Source organism: Mustelus asterias, chromosome 5, assembly GCF_964213995.1.
Source record: "Mustelus asterias chromosome 5, sMusAst1.hap1.1, whole genome shotgun sequence".
Classification (NCBI taxonomy): domain Eukaryota; kingdom Metazoa; phylum Chordata; class Chondrichthyes; order Carcharhiniformes; family Triakidae; genus Mustelus; species Mustelus asterias.
The window spans coordinates 18,477,201-18,501,678 of NC_135805.1; the positions used below are offsets into that span (position 1 = coordinate 18,477,201).

Sequence of the window (24,478 nt, forward strand, 5' to 3'; positions counted from 1 at the left end):
GCCAACATGTCTTCCTCCACCCTGACCCTGGCAAGTCAGCTCAGGGTTAGAATCACTGAGTTATTGGTGATTGGCCCCCAGTGTTACTTCCCTACCACCTGGGAACTGGTAGTGGGGATCATAGAAACCCTACAGTGCAGAATGAGGCCATTCGACCCGTCGAGTCTGCACCAACAACAATCCCACCTCGGCCCTATCCCCGTAACCTCACATACTTACCCTGAAAATCCTTCTAACCTACCCATCCCAGGACACTAAGGGATAATTTAGCATGGCCAATGCACCTACTCTGCACATCTTTGGACTGTGGGTGGAAATCGAAGCACTCGGAGGAAAGCCACACAACCATGGGGAGAATATGCAAACTCCACACAGACAGTGACCCAAGCTGGGGATCAAACCCAGGTCCATGGAGCTATGAGGCAGTAGTGCTAACCACTGTGCCACTGTTGATTATTGAATCAAAGATCAGACAGAGCATGGTTTGCCTTCCAGCTGAAGGAAAAACAGATATTTTTAACTTGATTAAAAACTCTGTTTTGCACTTGCAATTAATTGCTCTTTAAATCTTAAGTCCCGTGTTACCTCTTTGCCAGTGTTAAATACCAGCGGCCAGACTTTCAGAATTGGCTCTACTCTGGGGGCCTTTAAAAGTGAGGGGACAGGATTTTGGCCTCCAATTCTGGTGCTGGCAATTTTCGCAAGTGTGGGATAAGGCCTTCCACAAGGCATGTTTGAGTTGAGAAGTGTATCAACTTAAACAGGTGGCCAGAGCTCCAAGACTCCTCAATAGCTTAGCTCAGCAACGGTCTGAAGCAGAGTGTTATCTTTGATTGATTGATATCTTTATGGGGTAATAGTAAGTTATTCTTTCTTTAATCTGCTTTTTTCAAAGTCTGTATGCTTAATTGAATAAGGTTAAGAGGTGCAAAGTGAAGTCGAGTTTCCATTTTTGAAATATGAAAGGCAGTGACTGAGTAGCATTTTAATTAGCCTGTAAGCACGGCAGATCTTTTAAAAGCAGATTTCTTCAAGGGTGCTTTATTCATGAGCACTTCAAGACTTTCTCATTGATTTGATGTGTAACGCATACGAGGTGAGTGAACGTAGAAAGGGTGTAGCAAATATGAGAGGGAAAGGGGAGATATGAGGGAGAATGGGCAGATACAATGGGGAATGGTAAGTGGGTGAGGGGCTGAGGGTATTTGTGGTGCTAGGGGCTAGAGGGGCATAATGACCTTTAATGCAACCGGGCCAACGTTCCAGAGAAACAAAGTGGGCCTTCTAACCAGTTGCCTTAACACTCAGACACCTCTGTGGCCATCTCCTAAATGTTTTCAGCATCGGCAGGCCCTTCCCGATCCCACCCCTGCCTCCTTGAAGGGAGTAAGAAGTTTAACAACACCAGGTTAAAGTCCAACACGTTTATTTGGTAGCAAAAGCCACACAAGCTTTCGGAGCTCCAAGCCCCTTCTTCAGGTGAGTGGGAATTCTGTTCACAAACAGAGTTTATAAAGACACAGACTCAATTTACATGAATAATAGTTGGAATGCGAATACTTACAACTAATCAAGTCTTTAAGATACAAACAACGTGAGTGGAGAGAGCATCAAGACAGGCTAAAAAGATGTGTATTGTCTCCAGACAAGACAGCCAGTGAAACTCTGCAGGTCCAGGCAGGCTGTGGGGATTACAAATAGTGTGACATGAACCCAATATCCCGGTTGAGGCCATCCTCATGTGTGCGGAACTTGGCTATCAGTTTCTGCTCAGCGACGCTGTTCCGTCCTGTGTCGTGAAGGCCACCTTGGAGAACGCTTACCTGAATATCAGAGGCCTAATGCCCGTGACCACTGAAGTGCTCCCCAATAGGAAGAGAACAGTCTTGCCTGGTGATTGTCGAGCGGTGTTCATTCATCCGTTGTCGCAGCGTCTGCATGGTTTCCCCAATGTACCATGCCTCGGGACATCCTTTCCTGCAGCGTATCAGGTAGACAACGTTGGCCGAGTTGCAAGAGTATGTACCGTGTACCTGGTGGATGGTGTTCTCACGTGAGATGATGGCATCTGTGTCGATGATCTGGCACGTCTTGCAGAGGTTGCTGTGGCAGGGTCGCGTGATGTCGTGGTCACTGTTCTCCTGGAGGCTGGGTAGTTTGCTGTGGACAATGGCCTGTTTGAGGTTGTGCGGTTGTTTGAAGGCAAGAAGTAGGGGTGTGGGGATGGCCTTGGCGTGATGTTCGTCTTCATCAATGACATGTTGAAGGCTCCGGAGGAGATGCCGTAGCTTCTCCGCTCCGGGGAAGTACTGGATGACGAAGGGTACTCTGTCCACCGTGTCCCGTGTTTGTCTTCTGAGCAGGTCGGTGCGGTTTTTCGCTGTGGCGCGTCGGAACTGTTGATTGATGATTTGAGTGCTATATCCTGTTCTTATGAGGGCATCTTTCAGTGTCTGGAGGTGTCTGTTGCGATCCTCCTCATCTGAGCAGATCCTGTGTATACGGAGGGCTTGTCCGTAGGGGATGGCTTCTTTAATGTGTTTAGGGTGGAAGCTGGAGAAGTGGAGCATCATGAGGTTATCTGTGGGCTTGCGGTACAGTGAGGTGCTGAGGTGACCGTCCTTAATGGAGATGCGTGTGTCCAAGAATGCAACCGATTCCGGAGAGTAGTCCATGGTGAGTCTGATGGTGGGATGGAACTTGTTGATGTCATCTTTTGTTGTTACAGTGATTGTTCACCATGAGTCCAAAGGAAGAAAATGTCATCGATGTATCTAGTGTATAGCATCGGTTGAAGGTCGCGTGCGGTGAAGAACAAGTTCCATCCCACCATCAGACTCACCATGGACTACTCTCCGGAATCGGTTGCATTCTTGGACACACGCATCTCCATTAAGGACGGTCACCTCAGCACCTCACTGTACCGCAAGCCCACGGATAACCTCACGATGCTCCACTTCTCCAGCTTCCACCCTAAACACGTTAAAGAAGCCATCCCCTACGGACAAGCCCTCCGTATACACAGGATCTGCTCGGATGAGGAGGATCGCAACAGATACCTCCAGACGCTGAAAGATGCCCTCATAAGAACAGGATATAGCGCTCGAATCATCGATCAACGGTTCCGACGCGCCACAGAGAAAAACCTCACCGACCTGCTCAGAAGACAAACACGGGACACGGTGGATAGAGTACCCTTCATCGTCCAGTACTTCCCCGGAGTGGAGAAGCTACGGCATCTCCTCCGGAGCCTTCAACATGTCATTGATGAAGACGAACATCTCGCCAAGGCCATCCCCACACCCCTACTTCTTGCCTTCAAACAACCACACAACCTCAAACAGACCATTGTCCGCAGCAAACTACCCAGCCTTCAGGGGAACAGTGACCACAACATCACACAACCCTGCCACAGCAACCTCTGCAAGACGTGCCAGATCATCGACACAGATGCCATCATCTCACGTGAGAACACCATCCATCAGGTACACGGTACATACTCTTGCAACTCGGCCTACGTTGTCTACCTGATACGCTGCAGGAAAGGATGTCCCGAGGCATGGTACAATGGGGAAACCATGCAGACGCTGCGACAACGGATGAATGAACACCGCTCGACAATCACCAGGCAAGACTGTTCTCTTCCTGTTGGGGAGCACTTCAGCGGTCACGGGCATTCGGCCTCTGAATTTCGGGTAAGCGTTCTCCAAGGCGGCCTTCACGACACACAATGGTGCAGAGTCGCTGAGCAGAAACTGATAGCCAAGTTCCGCACACATGAGGACGGCCTCAACCGGGATATTGGGTTCATGTCACACTATTTGTAATCCCCACAGCCTGCCTGGACCTGCAGAGTTTCACTGGCTGTCTTGTCTGGAGACAATACACATCTTTTTAGCCTGTCTTGATGCTCTCCCCACTCACGTTGTTTGTTTCTTAAAGACTTGATTAGCTGTAAGTATTTGCATTCCAACCATTATTCATGTAAATTGAGTCTGTGTCTTTATATGCCCTGTTTGTGAACAGAATTCCCATTCACCTGAAGAAGGGGCTTGGAGCTCCGAAAGCTTGTGTGGCTTTTGCTACCAAATAAACGTGTTGGACTTTAACCTGGTGTTGTTAAACGTCTTACTGTGTTTACCCCAGTCCAACGCCAGCATCTCCACATCCTTGAAGGGAAAACAGTAGGCGCCGAGATCAATTATATGGACACAGGCCACACTGTTGGGGCAAATCCAACCCTAGGAGTGGTACGGAAAAGCATTCCACATGTCTAGTTTTGCTAAGGCAACAATGAGGGAAATTATTCGAGAGGACATATTTCTCTCATTAACTTAACCTATGAATATGCCCGCCTGTGCATTCGAAGGTTGATGATAATTTCAGCTATAGTCTGTGAGCCAAAGTGAGAGACTGAATTAGAAAGTTTGAGAAACGTTGGGTGAAACAGAACTGTAAGCGAGTGCTGGAGTGTGCTCCAGATAAAGACTGGAAAGAAAGAACAACTTAAGATATACAGAATGGTGACAGTATAGAAAGAGGCTATTTTTGTGAGTTTCTACTGGCTCCATTCCCTGCCATTTCCCTGCAAATTATTTACCTTCAGGTGCCTTCAGATACTCAGCCATCTGGTGCTTGTCCAATTCCCATTTGAAAGTCACAACTAAATTTGCCTCCACCACCCTCTCAAGCGGTGTAATCGAGTCTTTAACCACCGGCTCCTTACTTCTGGTACTGAAATCTGTGCCCTCTGGTCTTCCACCAATGGGAACTATAACAAATTGAGGGCGACTCAATGTGGCTCAAAATAACAAAAGGATTTATTGCCAAAAATTGACAGGTATTTACACTAAGAGGGTCAGAGAGAATTAACAATGCGACTGTACAACACTCCTCTCTGGCTGCATCTGAGCATCCTCCCCAACCCGGAATACATGCCCTTGCACCCAATTGGCTCAGCTTCCCACCTTGACACTCCATAGGGTCTGGCCTGATCACAGGCCCACAGGGGACACCCCCTTAAAGGGGCCACGCTACCACAGGAACAGTTTTACTACCTACTCTGTCTGAACTCCTCACAATTTTCTATTGCTATAATAGATTTACAAGTGTTAATATAGAGGCAAAAGTGCCACCACTAAGCCATGGCTAACATGTGTTTGGATATAGAGATTCTCCCTGCATTGACTGCTGTCAGCAACAGAATATAGTTGTAAAAATACAGGACATTTGCTGCTGTTTATGGTGTATGCTGTTTTAAATGTTCCACTTGCTTCATTTATGTCAATGATGTTGGTTTAATAATTCAGACTCTGAAGATTACCCCTGTGTGTTGCCTTGTTCAAACTTCTGAAAAGACCTGGAAGAGGAATATATTGAGGTAAATACCCGCGATCCAGGATTATGCAAGTTCTGAGGGGTATGACGCCAACAAACCACAGGAATACGTCTTTCAATTCATAAGGGAGCTGAGATCTGTGTATGGGAAGTGCAGTGAGATCACTAAAATCAGGAACTGCTTGTTAAAATAACTTGATGTTCCAGCGCACTGGTGGAAGCATGTTATGAAAGCTACCTGCACTGAGCTGGCTGTTGATTTGTGTTTCCAGTACTTTTTCGAGAGAAGTCTTTTTAAAACTACTTTTTTCCAACTCATTTTCTTCTTGGAGCATTTTCTTCCCCATTCTGTTGTGGAGTCGTCTTGTTCTTAGATCAGTTACGAAACACGCGGTGGTCCCTATGCAGGGGTAGATTACACTTCTGATATAGAATTTCATGTGCCAGGTGAACATGCTCAGAATTCACTGAGGCCAGCATAGACCATAGGGTTTTCTGGCTGTTAAATTCAGCCCGATACGTCCAATGTTAGAGCATTACTAAACTGGGGACTAACTCAAGATTAGTCGACATCTGAGGACAAATTTATCAACTTAAGTTTTAAGGTTTATTTATTAGTCACAGGTTGGCTTACATTAACACTGCAATGAAGTTACTGTGAAAATCCCCTAGTCGCCACACTCCAGCGCCTGTTCGGGTACACTGAGGGAGAATTTAGCATGGCCAATGCACCTAACCAGACTGTGGGAGGAAACCGGAGCACCCGGAGGAAACCCACGCAGACATGAGGAGAACATGCAGACTCTACACATACAGTGACCCAAGCCGGGAATCGAACCTGGGTCCCTGGCGCTATGCGGCAGCAGTGCTAACCACTGTGCCACTCTAACTTTGTCGTCCACACCACATGTATCAATACACAGTGGCTGGTTAGTTTCCCCACTTCTCTCCAAGCTCGGTGAGGCAACGTTCTATTAATTTATCTGTGTAAATTATTAACTAATTGACCAATTAAATAAATAAGGATGGATGGAAATGGTGGGGCTGGTTATGACTGCAGCATGTGGGAATCTGCAATGCACTGCAAACCCAGGCATCCATATCTGTAAAATGTCTGCAGTTTATGCAAATTCGGCTCTGGGTTGCTGAGCTGGAGTCTGAGTTGCAGACATTGTGGGGCACTAGGGAATGGGAAAGTTACCTGGAAACTTTGTTTGAGGAGGCAGTTACTCCCCTTAGGTGAGGCAAAGCTTCGGAGTTGGTCACTGGTCAAGGACAGGAGGATGTGACTGCAAGTCAGGCAGGTAAGGTAAACCAGTATGCAGTGATGGAGGAGCTTCAGCCCCTCTTTTATCCAACAGGGATAGGTCAATAGAGATTGTGACAATACTGTGCCTTTAAGAAATGTATTTTAATCCTGTTTCTTTGCAGGTTTTTCAAGCAGCTCCTAGCATTTTAATGGCACTGCTTTGTCTGTAGCTGGTGTCTTTTAATTGTTACTGAAGCAATATAATGGACATCATGTTTATTTTTAATCTGGATAAATGCAGTGTTCTGAGGTTTTTAGTTTTGCTTTTCATTAATAGCCTGAGGTGGAGAGCAGCAACAATGCTTTTCCCCTCTCTCTGGAGTTGGAAAATCTGCTGTCTGTGAGTTGCTGTTAGAAGCTGGTGGAAGAAGACAGTGTCTCTGTCTCTCTCTTTCTCCAGAGTTTTTTTGGAAAGTTCCCGGATTGGGAAGCCTCAGAAAATTGATCCAACATTCAAAGGAGCAATTCACAGCAGGTGTTAAAAAGCTGAAAACCCAGCATCACGTGAGCATTCTTGCTTTTTTGCCAAGTCTAGAAAGCGGTGTATGCTTGTGAGATGTTGTTTGACTTGGAACAACATAGATAGCTAGCTGTTAAGGTTTATACTGTATCATGTTTGATTCTTGCAATTGGTAAAAGTTATGTTATTTCTTTTTATTGTTTGATAAAAGTTTCCTAGTGGGTCACTTGAATCATACCTGGAGTGAAACACCTTATGCTCACCCTAATGCCAAAGTCAAATGTAAAAACTTAGGGTCTAGGCTATCTTCATAAAAAACCTTGGAGTTTCTGGCCTAACAAGATGCAATGGCAGACATTTAAGGGGATATTTCATAATACACAGAAGATAATGAGAAAATTCAAGGGAAGGACACACCATCCGTAGGTAGATCAAACTTAATGAAAAAGCATATAATTGTGCAAAGATGTGTGGTAGGTCAGAAGATTAGGCAGAATATAAAAAATGCAAGGAATGACCGCAAGATTAATAAGAAAGAGAAATAAGAGTAGGTGAGAAAGTTGCTGGGAATATTTCTATAGTTATTTTAAAAATAAAAGTTAACAAAGTGAGCATAGGTCCGATAGAAAGTAAATCTGGGGAATTGATAATGGAAAATAAGGTAGGTGAATTGAACAGATATTTTGCATCAGTCTTCACTACAGAGGATACAAGTAACATCTCAGAAACAGTCGGAAATCATGAATTCAAAGGGAGGAAGCCACTCCAGAGAATTACAATCGTTTAGTAAGTGGTACTGAGCAAATTACTAGGGTTAGGGGTTCACAATTCCCAGGTCCAAATGAACTTCATCCCAGAGTCTTAGTGAAGTGGCTAGTGAGATATTTGAAACGTTGGTTTAATTTTTTACAATTCTCTAGATTTAGGAAGGGTTCCGTTAAATTGGAAAATAGTAAATGTAACTCCTTATACAAAAAGAGAGAGGTACAGAAAGCAGGAAACTATAGGCTTATTAGCTGAACATCTCTCACAGGACCTGTGGCAAAGAACGAACGGCCGCAACAATGATTTAACAACAATAATGGCAATAGTGGCTTTAAAATGACTATTCTGGCTGAGAGCTAAGCATGCTGGGAATATTGGTCAACTTATAGATTAAAACCAGATGCAGGTCGTAAAGAGGCTCTGGTCTGGGAGCTGTGATTTGATTTGATTTGATTTATTATTGTCACATGTATTAACATACAGTTAAAGTATTGTTCCTTGCACACTATACAGACAAAACATACCGATCATAGAGAAGGAAACAAGAGCGTGCAGAATGTAGTGTTACAGTCATAGCTAGGGTGTCGAGAAAGATCAACTTAATGCAAGGTAAGTCCACTCAAAAGTCTGACAGCAGCAGGGAAGAAGCTGTTCTTGAGTTGGTTGGTACGTGACCTCAGACTTCTGTATCTTTTTCCCGAAGGAAGAAGGTGGAAGAGAGAATGTCTGGGGTGCGTGGGGTCCTTAATTATGCTGGCTGCTTTTCTGAGGCAGGGGGAAGTGTAGACAGAGTCAATGGATGGGAGGCTGGTTTGCATGGTGGAATGGGCTACATTCATGACCTTTTGTAGTTCCTTGCGGTCTTGGGCAGAGCAGGAGCCATACCAAGCTGTGATACAACCAGAAAGAATGCTTTCTATGGTGCATCTGTAAAAGTTGGTGAGAGTCGTAGCTGACATGCCAAATTTCCTTAGTCTTCTGAGAAAATAGAGGCGTTGATGGGCTTTCTTAACTATAGTGTCAGCATGGGGGGACCAGGACAGGTTGTTGGTGATCTGGACACCTAAAAACTTGAAGCTCTCGACCCTTTCTACTTCGTCCCTGTTGATGTAGACAGGGCCATGTTCTCCTTTACGCTTCCTGAAGTCGATGACAATCTCCTTTGTTTTGCTGACATTGAGGGGGAGACTATTGTTGCCGCACCAGTTCACCAGATTCTCTATCTCATTCCTGTACTCTGTCTCTTCATTGTTTGAGATCCGACCCACTATGGGTGGTATCGTCAGCAAACTTGAAAATCGAATTGGGGGGGAATTTGGCCGCACAGTCATAGTGTATAAGGAGTATAGTAGGGGGCTGAGAACACAGCCTTGTGGGGCACCGGTGTTGAGGATGATCGTGGAGGAGGTGTTGTTGCCTATCCTTACTGATTGTGGTCTGTGAGTTCGGAAGTTCAGGATCCAGTCGCAGAGGGAGGTGCCGAGGCCCAGGCCTCTCCTTTGGAGATAAGTTTCGTGGGAATAATAATGTTGAAGGCTGAGCTGTAATCAATAAATAGGAGTCTGACATAGGTGTCCTTGTTATCGAGGTGTTCCAGGGAAATGGCATCTGCTGTGGACCTGTTGGGGCAGTAGGCAAACAGTAGTAGATCCGGGTAGTCCGGGAGGCTGGAATTGATTCGTGCCATGACTAACCTTTCGAAGCACTTCATAATGATGGATGTCAGAGCCACCGACCAATAGTCATTAAGGCACACTGCTTGGTTTTTCTTAGATACCGGGATGATGATTGGCTTCTTGAAGCAGATAGGGACCTTCAGACAGGGATCTGAAGCTTCCTGTGTTGGTCAGATCAGGGAAGTTCTTTACATTAACTGAGACAGTGTGGCTCCAATTTTTATGGCTGCTATGCATGGGACATGTAAAATGAGCTAAGCGTCATAAGACCATAAGACATAGGAGCGGAAGTAAGGCCATTCGGCCCATCAAGTCCACTCCACCATTCAATCATGGTTGATTTCAACTCCATTTACCCGCTCTCTCCCCATAGCCCTTAATTCCTCGAGAAATCAAGAATTTATCAATTTCTGTCTTGAAGACGCTCAACGTCATGGCTTCGTTGAAAATTAATTTCACTGGATGTTCAAGCCGTGTGATCGATTTCTGGTTACACAATTGGCTGGGTAGCAGAGAATCTTCTGGAAGCAAGTGGAGAATTGTGGATAAAAGGCATGTGAGTCCTTTGTTTGGCAGCGATAATTCGGAAGATACCAACCATCGCAACAAAGCTTGTACCCTGAAGAATGCTTCAGAGAGAAGAAAATTGATCCTACATCAAGGATATTTCTTGGCCAAGGTTTTCCTAACTCGGTAGTATCTATTTTCGGTTAAGTCGTTAAAATTGATGTTCAGTTAGAGTTAAAGTGCAGTTTAAGAGTTAAAGTTCAGTTGAAAATTGATGTTCAGTTAGAGTCAAAGTTCAGTAAAAAGTTAATGAGTTGCAATTGTTTATGTTCGAGTTGGTACTTGAAGTGTGAAATAAAGAAATAATTGATTTACTGTCCTTGTTTGTCTCTTTAAACTGGAATGTTTGGGAAGTGTTTAAATTAAAGATGTATAACAGACCTCAACTGTTTATATAAATGATTTGGATGAAGGGACCAAAGGTACGCTTGCTAAAATTGTTGATAACACAAAGATAGGTAGAAAAAAATGTTGTGAAGAGGCCATAAGGAGGCTACAATGGGATATAGTTTGGTTAATCGAGTGGGCATAGTCCAGGGATATAATCACCATGCTACGATGCACTTAAATGGACCCGCTAGATTGGAATCAGTTAGGATCTTGGAGAAATGGCAAGAAATAGGGAAAGGCATCAAGGAGACTGGAGAAGGGTTTAGAGTCATAAGGGAGGATTTCTTGGCAAAGAAAAGTTTAAAGATGACAATAGTAGATAAACGTGACTTTACAGGTGGGATTTTTCCAGCCGTGCACGCCCCAAGACCGGAAATTCCCGCCATGGACCTTTCAGTGGTCTGCCAACTTTTCTGTCCTGCCCTCTACGATTTACGCTGCGGGCGGGACAGGAAAAGTCCGCCCTATATCTACCTTGGAATTTGTTGAGGTGTGTTATGTAGGTAAGGCCCTCACAGGGGACAGATCATTTTAAAGTCAGAAACTAGAAAGTTGTAAAGGATGGTGCAAGCCTAGCAAGAGGGTATTTGGGCAGAACTCTATGTCTGTAGAGTAGGTGAGTTCAGATAGGAATTGGCTGGCATCCAAGTGTTGCTGGAGCTTTCAAAATGTGTAACCTGGAAGGAAGAAGTTTCTTTTCAGGAAAGCATACGGTAAAGTATGTTTCTAAAGATATTTTTACGCTTATATAGATATAGCACTTGGGGCAAATGGGATCAAAAGTTATGGGAAGATTAGGCTATTGAGTTGGACGATCAGCCATGATCGTGATGAATAGAGGAGCAGGCTCGAAGGGCCAAATGGCCTCCTCCTGTTCCTATCTTCTATGTTTCTAAAAGAGTAGATAAGAAATGATATTGAAATAAGAAACAATACAGCTATGGAATAAGTTCAACCCATACTGCAGAAGAAATAGGTGAAGGCTGTGCATGGTGGCATAAGATGGACGGCATGTAACAGAAGAGTCATAGAAGAGTCATAGAATCCCTACAGTGCAGAAAGAGGCCATTCAGCCCATTGAGCCTGCACTGACAACAATCCCACCCAGACCCTATGTAATACTGACAGCAGAGCTCAAAGGAGACTTGGATGTTATGAAGCTGTTAGTGATCACAAGAAATATTACAAGACGAGCTGCTACACCATCCTATTTCTCTAGCCGGTTCACTTCGCAACATCTGAACCAAACTCAGGCGAACATTTACTAATTGTTTGGATACAAAATACTGCTGGGTTTACTTTTTCATTCTGTCACAATTCAAGACGGAACAAAAGTTTCTCAAGGTGATCAGGAATGGACAAAATTGGAGTCTTTCGCTTAATTGGTAATGTAAATATTATAGAGTCACTGTGAGCCCAAATAAGTGGTAATGCCGTGAGCTTTCTATAAGACAGTTCAGTAAGAAATTTGCATTCTTTTTTTAGTCATTTGTGGGACACGGGCGTCGCTGGCTGGCCAGCATTTATTGCCCATCCCTAGTTGCCCTTGAGAAGATGGTGGTGAGCTGCTTTCTTGAATCGCTGCAATCCAACATTAAAACATAATCAAACACAAACCTCAGGTTGCTTTAAATGCCTGTGCATAAAAAGATCAGCATGTACAGTGCAGTGGTTGAAGCTGTCCAGCATGTCTGTACTGACAGCGTTGCTTAAAACATGTTTATATTTCTGGAGTGCCGCCAATTGGAGACATTTCGCTTTCCTACCTTCAGCTGAATTTCTAAGCAAAACCATTGGGACTGATAATGAAAGTGGCAGCAGTATGATATGGGGTGGAATTCTCAGAAATATGAGGTGGAATTCTCCCAAAACATTACTAAGGGGGGGCGGGTGATTTTACTGGCTCGTCCCGCTGGCCGATTGGCCTGGTCGGACCCTATTTAGCTTCACCTACAACTTGCCAGCTCTGAGATGTGGCAACTACTCAGGGCAGCTGTTTACCAGAAAAGTTCAGTCAAAGACAGTAACTGCTGCTAAAAATGTTTTCTAACCTTGAAAAATTGCCATTGACTGCCTGCCCACATTGTCATTGTTGGAAATTCACTTCACAATTGCAACATTTTCCAGTTGCTCTTCAAAGCGAGTCTCCCAAAAACTAGTCGTTGCTTCTGCTGGAATTGATTAGTGTTGCTCGCTCAAGGAAATGATCGAGAAAAGCGGTTTTGCTTCTTGGTTCATTGGGTTTGAATGTCTGATTTCATCAGGCCCCCCGCTTCCCTGGGGAGATAGATCAGTGGTAAACTCTTCAATCCTGAGTCAGAAGACTGAGCAATTAAGTTGCGCTCTGGAGACTTAATCACAAAGGGGGGGGAATTCTCCAGCCCCGTTGGACAGCCAGCAGGAAGCCCGATGCCCCATTGAATGGGTGCAGCCAAATATTTTGATTTGATTTATTATTGTCACATGTATTAGCATTCTGTGAAAAGTATTGTTTCTTGCCCGCTATACAGACAATACATACCGTTCATAGAGAAGGAAAGGAGAGAGTGCAGGATGTAGTGTTACAGTCAGAGCTAGGGTGTAGAGAAAGATCAACTTAACGCAAGGTAGGTCCATTCAAAAGTCTGACAGCAGCAGGGAAGAAGCTGTTCTTGAGTCGGTTGGTACGTGACCTCAGACTTTTGTTTCTTTTTCCCTGACGGAAGAAGGTGGAAGAGAGAATGTCCGGGGTGTGTGGGGTCCTTAATTATGCTGGCTGCTTTTCTGAGGCAGCAGGAAGTGTAGACAGAGTCAATGGATGGGAGGCTGGTTTGCGTGATGGATTGGGCTACATTCACGACTTTTTGTAGTTCCTTGCGGTCTTGGGCAGAACAGAAGCCATACCAAGCTGTGATACAACCAGAAAGAATGCTTTCTATGGTGCATCAGTAAAAGTTGGTGAGAGCCGTAGCTGACATGCCAAATTTCCTTAGTCTTCTGAGAAAGTAGAGGAAAATATCTGGTTTCCCCCTGGGTGTGAAGACAATTGGGATTCACCCGACCTACCCCACCGGTCCCGAATTGTATCCCTGAAAATTATGCAAAACCGCTAAAGTGTAGTACTCCCGTTTTGACGCCAGTGGGAACACTTAGAATGAAAACGGGAGAACAGGGTCTATTATCTTGGCTGATGTTCCAGTGCAGTATTGAGGGAGTGCCACACTGTCCAACAAGCCATCTTTTAAATAAGACTGAGGCCCCATCTGCCTTTTCAGATGGACACCATTTTGAAGAAGGGCAGATCAGCTTTCCTGACTAATATTCATCCCTCATAGAAATATAGAAACTAAAAACAGGAGTAGGCCATTCGGCCTTTCAAGCTTGCTCCGCCATTCATTTTGATCATGGCTGATCACCAAATTCAAATCCCTCAAAGAACATCACTGAAAAAAAGAGATTGGTCACTTCAGGAGAGAGGGTGTAGAAAAGATTCACAAGAATAATTCAGAGGATGAGGAATTTCAGTTACATGGACAGATGAGAGAATTTGGGACTATTCTCTTTGGAGAATTAAGCTGGATAGTGATATTGAAAATCATGCGCAATCTGGACAGGGAGAAACTGTTCCCATTGGTAAAAGGATCGAGAACCATAGCGCACAGATTGAAGATAATAGTGAAAAAAACAATGGCAGCATGGGGAAAAAGTTTTTCATGCAGCAAGCGGTTAGGATGTGGAATGCACTGCTGAGGAGTGTATTGGAGGCAGGGTCAATTGGGCCATTCTAAAGGGGAAGGGTTTGCAGGGTCAAGGAGAAAAGGTAGGGGACTGGTACTAGGTGAATCCTTCACAGGGTCAGCACAGACATTAGAGGCTGAATGGCCTCCTTCTGTACTGTAACCATCCTATGATTCTACTATTATTTTATTCTTGTTTGCGGAAACTTGATATGTGAAAATTGGCTGCTATGTTTCCGACTGTGACCACACCTTTGCCCCTTCCCTCTCTCCTCCCCAGTCACTTTCGCTGCCCTCCCAGGATCTACCGGATCTGTCCCAAATTGATGACTTCCAAACCTGTCAATGGCATCAGGCCACCAAAAAAACTTAAAAGTAGTAACAATGTGTAAAGAAAAAATCTTCTCACTGGTGACATTGGAGACTGAAGGTAGCAGTCCCTCTCCCTGAGAGATTGCTTAGACCGGATACATGGTTGGTTTCTCCTGTGAGAGGCCTGTGGTTAGTGCCTCAAGGTTCACCTGTTTAATCTTTGCTGACTCAGACCGTCTCTCGCAATAATGGCTTCCTCAACAGACTTCTGGGCCTGGCCACCTCTCTACTTTTGTGCAGTAGAAGGCTCTCCATGTCCCCTGTCCCCCACCTTCTGTCACATCCTGCTTATCCACTTCCTCTGAAAGACATCACAACCTCCACACTCTCTCCACCTCTTCAAGGGTCACTCCCCTTTGCTAGGTTATGCATACAGCGGACCACAATCATGTGAGGAACAGTGCAGGTGAATATTGTAAGGCCTAGGGAACAAAACACATCTCCAGTGATTCAATGGACTGCTCAATAAGGGTTCACTCCTTAAAACCTTACCTCTTGGACCAAGCTTTTGGCCATCTGACTTAAAATCTCCTTATCTGGCCGAGTATCATATTTCGTTAGAAATAGTTCCTGTTTTATTCCATTTGTGGTGTTAAAGGTGTGATATGAATAACGCGCTTTTAGGTGGTTGAACTTCTCAGGGTTTGTCTCTTTAAAAAAATCAGCACATTCCCAATCACAATAACCTTGCGCATTGAAAAGATCTGCTAACCATTTTTTCTTTCCAAACTTAGTGGTGTCCTGTACCATGGAAAGTAGTCCTTTACTCAGGTTTCTCATTTGATAAAAATTAACACTTTAGTGCAAAATTAAATATTTCTTATCTTTTATTAAATTAAAATGTTGAATAAGAAAAAAAACAGGAATTTTCCGACTGTTCATGCCGGTGGGATTTTCCGGTCCCGTTGCGGTGAACAGAGATTTGACTGAGCGCAGTCCTTGCTTGCAGCAGTGGCGGGGTGTGAACGGCTGGAAAATCCCGGCCTATTTTGTCTCAGATGAATGCAGGTACGGATTTCATCCTTCTGCATGCACCGACGTTCCCTTCCCCGCCTCAATCCCCAGACATAACTCTTTACACAAACAGTCAGTCTGGGAACTGACATTTTATTCATCTGTCCATCAATGACCATGAAAATGACACCTTAATACTTCAACATCTTAAATGTTTACAGAATAGCCTGACTTATTTACTCAAAGAAAGATTTTTCCATTTGCAGCAATATTAGCGTGTGGTCCACTCTCATCAGATTTGGACTGCTTTCTGAATCACTTCCAAACTCACTATTATCTGTCAACACTTGTGTCACATGGGGATTCTATGAGTACTCATTGCCGTGGCTGTTTAATGAGAGTTAATTTAATTTCTCAGCAACTTCTATCTACAACCTATAGGGCCACACAAATAGGAGTCTCTAGCTCTCTAAAAGAATTCTATGTGATTACATTAAGATACAGGCACAGACAAAACCCAGGCAATAGATTCCCATATATAATACTGCCAATGGCCTAAACAATGGAAAATCTATTTTTTTTAAAGGCGCGCTGGCTAATTTTATTTAAGATTTTAAAGTGCCTCCTTCAGCCGCTGTGATTTAGCAGACTTGAAAAGCAGACGCCATGAAGACACTTCATCATTTACATGCTATGTTTCTAGTTCATGCTCCATTTAAAAATGAAGTCTTGGATAAACACTGAAATTTTTTTTTTGAGGTTACTCTTCACAGAAGTTAAACAGAGTACAAATCTGACCACAAAATATGGGCGGAAACCTCTGGTCTCAGTAGGGTGCCTTGCTCGCTGCCTGCGAAGTGGCAATGCACCAATTACTGTGCCAATTGCCAAGTGCCAATTCTTAGGAGGAAGGCCCATTGTATCTTCTTCCCATCAGGCAGTAAACTGGACAGCAGCGGATCTTCCTCCAATCAGAAGACAACTGCCCACTCGCCAAGAACGACTGGCCAATCATAGGCCGCCGGCTCTTGCACTCAGCAGTGCCTTGGAGATGTTTAAGTTTAAGTTTATTTATTAGTGTCACAAGTAGGCTTACATTAACACTGCAATGAAGTTACTGTGAAAATCCCCCAGTCGCCACACTCCAGCACTTGTTCGGGTACACTGAGGGAGAATTTAGCATGGCCAATGCACCTAACCAGCAAGTCTTTCGGACTGTGGGAGGAAACCGGAGCACCCAGAGGAATCCCACGCAGACACGGGGAGAACATGCAGACTGCGCACAGACAGTGACCCAAGCCGAGAATCGAACCTGGATCCCTGGCGCTGTGAGGTAGCAGTGCTAACCTCTGTGCCACCACGGCTGATGCCAGAACAACACCCTCCGCATGTCGATCCCTTAGTGGTGGTTCCATTCTTACTTTTGTGTACCAAGGTAGCCTTTAAAAATGGCGCTCTGATCTTTAAAAACCTAAATTTCTGGTGGCGCAGGCTCATTCAGAAGCTGACCCACCAGTATGACAATGTGGAACCTGTCCCTTGGTTTTTGTTTTCAATCTCTCCTAACAATACAGCGGAGCAAGTCATTGTTAAGGCCGGTGGCTTCAATGCCGCTTTTTCCCGCCACTGCCACACTCCGCATAAAAAAAGGAAAATTCTGTCCCTCGTCTTTGCTCTCCGACAAGCTGGCACCTGAGCAATCCTTTCCTATATGCCCCAGTTCCTATGCACTTGTGCCGAGTACCTCATCATATGCAGACTCCACCTCTATCTTAGCCTGTCTGAGTTGGTAACAGTAGATATAGACCATGTCCCCTTCTTTCCACTGTCAAAGCCTGCAGTGCATTTAACGTAAACCTTTGTGTTCAATTTCCTGCATAGAAATCATAGAAACCCTACAGTGCGGAAGGAGGCCATTCGGCCCATCGAGTCTGCATCGACCACAATCCCACCCAGGCCCTACCCCCACATATTTACCCGCGAATCCCTCTAACCTATGCATCTCAGGACTCTAAGGGGCAATTTTTAACCTGGACAATCAATCTAACCCGCACATCTTTGGACTGTGGGAGGAAACCGGAGCACCCGGAGGAAACCCACGCAGACACGAGGAGAATGTGCAAACTCCACACAGACAGTGACCCAAGCCGGGAATCGAACCCAGGTCCCTGGAACTGTGAAGCAGCAGTGCTAACCACTGTGCTACCGTGCCGTCCCATGTTTAGCCATTGGGTGGGATTCTCCAGCCGTTCACGCCAGCGAGATTTTCTGGTCCTACTGGGAGCACACCCCAGCCTGCGGGTTTCATGGCGGCATACGGTGACTTCAATGGGAAATCCCATTGACAGCAGCGGGACCAGGGAATTCCACCGTCTCAGCATGCCAGGAAAGATTGTGCTGGGAGATGGAGAACCCCGTCCATTGTTTAAAGCATCAGAATGCATTCAGTTTTCAACTGACCAGCCAACATTTCTTGGAACCACAATGCACCTTCGTTTTAAGAGTTTCATTTAACTAGTGTAAATAGTTTATGTTTTTGGTCCCCATGCTAATGCATGCAGCCTACGAACAGAATGTAGTAATTATTTAAAACAGCAGGCAGCACAAATTTAACATGGATGGGCATGGATTAGTTATGTACCTCAACACGCACCCTCATTTTCAGGGTTTAACCAATTTTCCTCCCTTCACTCAAACATGAACTGCTGCTGGAGGATCATCAACTCGATGAAAGACTGTCTTTGCTCTGTCCAAAACTAGTTGATCATCCATTGCAAAGAATTGTCCTCGACCGAGTGTTGCAGACTGGCACAGTCCAAGGTCCAGGACTAAATGCTGAGGAACGCATGCACGTGTGGGCAGATGCTGCCAAGGCCCAATGGTGAAAGGTTTACCGTGTAAGGCCTTTCAGCCAATGTACACCAAGGGGCTAGTAATGGGGTAAAACCCCTTGGAATGTGTGCTTAATCCTAACTCTGTGCAAATGGACTGAAGCACTTCAGAGCGCAACCTGACCGAAGTATATAGTTTGAGCAGAATTGTACACCCTGTAATGAAAATATTGAAATATATGCAATGTTCTCATTACTGAACTGAAGCATTTCAGCGTGCATCTTGATCTCTCAAGAAATTGTGAATATCATTACACTTTACTGTTATAACAATTTGAAACGTCTTCTCATGTGTCTTTCAGATCATATATGAATAAAGTATATTTTTGCAAAAAAAGAATTCCTTCCTTTGCTTTTCATGATTATATACACGGTGAGGTATTTTTGTAATGTTATACCATTTGAACATGACATGGGTACTCACTGATCTTATTCCTGGACTGATTCACTTTTTCTCCAAGTGATTTTGCTTCAGTGAACCTGGTGAAAACAAAATAAAGCGGACAAAGTGAAAATAGGAAAGGGCCAAAGTTCCCTCTGAGGAAAGGTCAATGATTAGTAGGTCTTCACTTGCAAACATGGACCATATTATTTTTGATTATTTTCTCATCTCAATGCTTTAACTGATAATTCTCACTTTTTATATTTTCAGTTTCTCCAGTCAACAATAGGAGGTCCAGACTTCCCTGGACTACAGTCATTCTAAGTTAAACACGGAAGCCAACCTTTCTGCAAAAAAGCAGCAAGAGAATACTTAATTAGTCCCGGGTATAAGTAGCAGAAAACCGGGTTGGACGCCAGTGACACCTGGGGTGGGATTCTCTGGCCGCACTCGCCCCAAGTTCGGAAAATCCCATCCGAGGTCAACGGACCTCTGCATGGTCCTGTCCTACTCGCTACGATTCCTGTGGCGGGCAGGATGGGAAAATTCCATCCCGAGTCTTCACCCAGTTTGCATTAACCTCATGCTAGTTCTCCCTGGCCCTCCATACTAGTGGCCCTGTGGATTACTGTCTTTTTGTGACCCGCTATCAGCACAAAACTTTGCCAAAAGGAATGCCGTCATCAGGGCTATGACCAGACCCAAATTTGGGCTTACAAATACAGGCCTGCCGCTGCTTAACATTTGGGGTGCAGTGCTAGTGAGTACAGGTCAGTCAGTGTATAACACAGTGGGTACTGGTGGGTAAGGGCCTATCACTGTAGAACATGAGGCTACAAATGGCACGGTGGCACAGTGATTAGCACTGCTGCCTCACAGCCCTCGGGACCCGGGTTTGATTCCTGACTTGGGTCACTGTGCAGTTTGCACATTCTCCCTGTGTCTGTGTGGGTTTCCTCCGGTTGCTTCGGATTCCTCCCACAGTCCAAAGATGTGCGGATAGGTTGATTGGACATGCTAAATTAACCTTTAGTGTCCCAGGATGTGATAGGTTAGAGGGGTTAGCAGGTTAACTAAGCGGGCATAGGGCTTGGGTGGGATTGTTGTCGGTGCAGACTCGATGGGCCAAAAGGCCTCCTTCTCCACTGTAGGGTTTCTATGTTTCTAAACAATACTGATGGTTAAGATCTGTCATTATATTGAGGCACGCTTTGAGTGCACTGTGTCCACCCCTGCCTAAGCAAGGACTGCCGGAAGATTTGGCTCCATAATGTTTTCCCTAAATGCTCCCCTACTCACTAAAATTGGCCATTCTTCATGTGAATCTTAACAAGGAGAGCAGATGAGCGTATAATAGACAAACGTTTTTCTACTCGCAATGACCAACAAAGAGTCAAAAGATCGCAATCGGGAGTAAAATGCATGATTTTTCTTTTTCCCTTCCTAAGCTCAGAAGTGCTTAAACCGTTGGCCCAAGATCAGATAAATTATCACAGTTGGTTTGGGAACTTTGCACACCTGATCATCATCGGGTTCTTCCAATGGCCATGCCCTTCCATATTCGTTTAATCTTCTGCAGCCTTACAACCCCGAGATCTCCGCACTCCTCTGGTTCTGAGCCCTTGCACGACTCTGATTTTAACCATTAGCAGCCACGTTTTCAGCTGGCTATCCCCAAAGCTCTGGAAATTCCTCAGTAAAACTTCTGCATCGCTCTCTCCTCCTTCAACACGCTCTTTAAACCAAACTTATGTTCATTTGTCCCAATATATCATGTTTCTCGGTGGCAATTCTTGTAGATAACGGTCCTGTGAAGTGCCTTGGGACATTTTATTATGTTAAAGGTGCTACAAAAATGAATGTATTTGAACTGTTATCAAGACAAATCACAAGCTTCCTCTGGTCGACCTCAACTTCTGATGAGCTGTCATGTGGTAGGAACCAGATACACTTCACAAATGCTCAACTCTTGGCTGACGTTTCCAACATGAATTAATTTCAGTGCTTTCCGCAGTCAATAGAACTCTAACAGGGCTCTGTGGAGAAGCTGTTAAAATAGGATTTTTTTCAATAAGAGAGATTTAAGATTTTCTTTCCACATAGAACAATAGGAGAGCTTGGATATAAAAGGAAACCCGACCTTTTAATCCCCAAAGCCATCTGGAAAAGTAACCAAAACCAGAACAATGAGTACCTGGCCAAAGTCATCACAATTCTGAAAATCCACAAAGATTTTTCTTATTAAAAAGCGGTTGTTTGTTTGAAAGAAAAGGCTGCCATCCCATGTGGTGGATGAAAATACAAAGGCGTGATCTGGGCACTTACACAGGGACTCATCCACAAGTGTTGGCCTTGCCAGAGTTTGTGGGGTCACTGGGAGAGCACCTGATCAGTATGGGGCAAAGTAACAGCAAGTGCAACTTTGGGTGCATATACAGCCTGTTCTAATGGTTGGCCAACTGGAAACCTCTTGCCCTCCGTCCTTCAGCACAGTCCAGGTTTCTAGCCTACCCTGCCTATATCTTCCTCAGTCAAAGGCAAAAGATAGAGAATGCTGGTAACATACAGCAGGTCTCTCAGTACCTGGAGACAGACAGAGTTAATGGGTTAGATTTTTAAAAGGGTCAGGGCCAGGACTGAGATGTCGACATGCAATTTGGCACTGCTGAACTCTGTGCCTATTCACTGCCACAATCATGATCCTTAAACCTATTTGAATGAGGGTGAATTGGACTGGAGATCATGGGCCAGGCAAGTAATTGGGGAGAATTATTGCTAATTACAGGGCCTATTAATGCCCTGCCTGCGCACTGACTGGAATTTCCAGTTAATCTTCCAGACAGCCCGTTGGCCTAAACCATGTGGTCTCAGAGTGCAGTCGGGTATGTGGGGGCCCTAAGGAATCGCTTTAGGGAGACCCCCTGCCAGATCCAGAACGTCCACTGGGCCAAAGCGACATCAGCAGGCCATTTCCTGGAGGGGGCGTCCCTCCAGGATAATGATCAGGCAGCTGTGACTTTATAAAAATAAACCTATCTCCATTTATCCCTCATTGTCGCCATGGTTACAGTGACAGATCTCACCCCAGTTAGTGGGATTGCCAACCACTGAGTGCTGATTGAAATGTATAGGATCCTGATCAGAGTTGGCAGGATGGATACTGAAAGGATGTTTCCCCACATGGGAGAGACAGGAAATAGGGGACACAGTTTAAAAATAAGGGGTCTTCCATTTGAGACGGAGATCAGTAGAATTTTTTTTTCTCCGAGGATTGTGAACCATTGGAATTTTCTTCTGCAAAGAGCAGTGGAGACAGAGTCAATTAAAATTTTTAAGGCAGAGGTAAATAGATTCTTGACTAACAAGGGAGTCAAAGGCTATCAGGGGTAGGTAGAATGTGGAGTTGAAGCAGCTATCGGATTAACCACAATCTTATTGAATGGCAGAGCAGGCTCTTCCTCACAGCACACACTGCCACCCAGCTTAGTGTCATCTGAAAATTTGGAGATATTGCATTCAATTCCTTCGTCCAAATCATTAATGTATATTGTGAATAACTGGAGTCCCAGCACTGAACCCTGTGGTACCCCACTAGTCACTGCCTGCCATTCTGAAAATGATCCAAAGGTAGAGGAGTCTAAAACTGGAGGGCATAGGTTTAAGGTGAGAGGGGAGAGATACAAAAGGGTTCAGAGGGGCAATTCTTTCACAGAGAGGGTGATGAATGTCTGGAACGAGTTGCCAGATGTAGTAGTAGAGGGGGGTACAATTTTGTCTTTTAAAAAGCATTTAGACAGTTACATGAGTAAGATGGGTATAGAGGGCTATGGACCAAATGTGGGCAATTGGGACTAGCTTAGTGATAAAAACAGGGCGTCGTGGAACGAATTGGGACAGAGGGCATGTTTCCATGCTGTAAATCTCTAAGGAACCAAATGGCCTACTCCAGCTCCTAATTTGTATGTTCGAATGCTGGAAAGCCTCTCATTGGATCACCAATGTTGAGAGCTCACCCACTGATCCTGATCGGACAGCAAAGCTGCTCCCTCGCCTTTAATTAGATGATGATTTGAAAATTCTGGTGGGCAAACCTAAATCATACTGTGTGGGGACAGGACCCAAACTAGCAGCTACATTTGATTCTCTATCCCTAATTAAAAATCCAGCCCAAGCAGAAACAGTTTTGAGCAAGTTGCAGGGTAGAAGTGGAAGAAGAACAAAAGGGAAGTTCTGTGATAGGGTAGAGAGCAGAAGAGATTAAATAACAGGGTATTATGGTGGAAAGAGTGTGCTATGGGATAGGTAAAGAAACAAAACATGTGTGTAGAAGGGGTGTGAATGGCACAATCCTGTACAGTTGCTATCCAAATCCAAAGCAAAGGAAATATGAAAGAAATGAGAGCAAACCAGCAAAGAAACAGAAAACAAAGTGGGAACAGAGGTATTGATTTATAATTGTTGAATTCAGCATTGAGTCCAGAAGGCTGTACTGTGCCCTATCGAAAGATAAGGGGCGCAATTTTACCGGCCGTTCACACCACACTCCCGCTGCAGCGCGGTCGGAGAATTTGGTGTCCAGCCAAATCCCACTGGCATGAATGGCCACAATATTCCGGCCATGGTGTTCTTCTTTGAGCTTCACCTAAACAATGTGGCTGGCCTAGGACAGAACGAGTAAGAAGTCTCACAACACCAGGTTAAAGTCACAAACCTGTTGGACTTTAACCTGGTGTTGTGAGACTTCTTACTGTGCTTACCCCAGTCCAACACCGGCATCTCCACATCATTAGGACAGGAAAATCAGAGTAGGAGCAAGACGTAAAATTAAAATGACAGATGACTGGAAGCTTGGGGCCACATTTCTGAACTGAACAGAGGTGTTCTGCAAAGTGGTCACCCAGTATGCATTTGGTCTTGCCAGTGTGGAGGATGCCACATCATGAGCAGCGAATACCATATGCTGAATTATCCTCCTCGGTCCAGTTTAGGTTCCCTGGTTCCCTAAAAGTGACATTTATTTATCATGTGGAGGCCTGTACAACTCAATTTACCAGCATACCTCTGAGACACCAGATCCCATTTGCACGCAACCTTCTGGTGCAGGAAGCCAACAAGGCTGACTTCACCCTGTGGCCATCGTTTCCATTATAAAGGGAGAACAGAGATTCTTACAATGCAACCAGAAAACAGTATGGTACAGATGAGTGGATTAGATTGAAACGTTTTTAAGCTTGGTGACACTAGGAAAATTAAAGATTAATATAAAATCTGGAAAGGATAAGCAAAGGTCATGTGGATACATTAGTATATATGTTTGTAATTAGCCCATCAAAATTCATCCTTTTAGTATCCTATACATTGCCATTGGACATGGCCAGAAATACTTCAACAGTTTGGTCAAACTGGAAGGAATATCAATTTACTCATTGGCTAAGTACCACATGGACAGATTTAACTTTCAACTGTGCTACGAATTACAGATGAGTCAGAAATAATATTTTATTTCCCAGGGTTTTAATGAGCGTGATTAATCAACCTTAATTCAGCTTTGCAATGCAGTTGTGGTCATGAGAAACTGACCGCATTCATTTACAAACACAGTACGGTTGGGATTTTATTTTCAATGTCATGATAAATGCGTGAAAGCATGTTGACTTGT

The 24,478-nt window shown here is 44.5% G+C and overlaps 1 protein-coding gene across 1 annotated transcript in view; it reads right to left on the reverse strand.

Moving 5' to 3' along the window:
- Window positions 1-24,478, reverse strand: part of kif6 (kinesin family member 6) — a 406,644-nt gene that overhangs the window by 72,704 nt on the left and 309,462 nt on the right. The window contains exon 15 of the mRNA XM_078213528.1: window positions 18,862-18,917. Coding sequence (XP_078069654.1) covers window positions 18,862-18,917 — 56 coding nt within the window. The remainder of the gene's footprint in view (window positions 1-18,861; window positions 18,918-24,478) is intronic.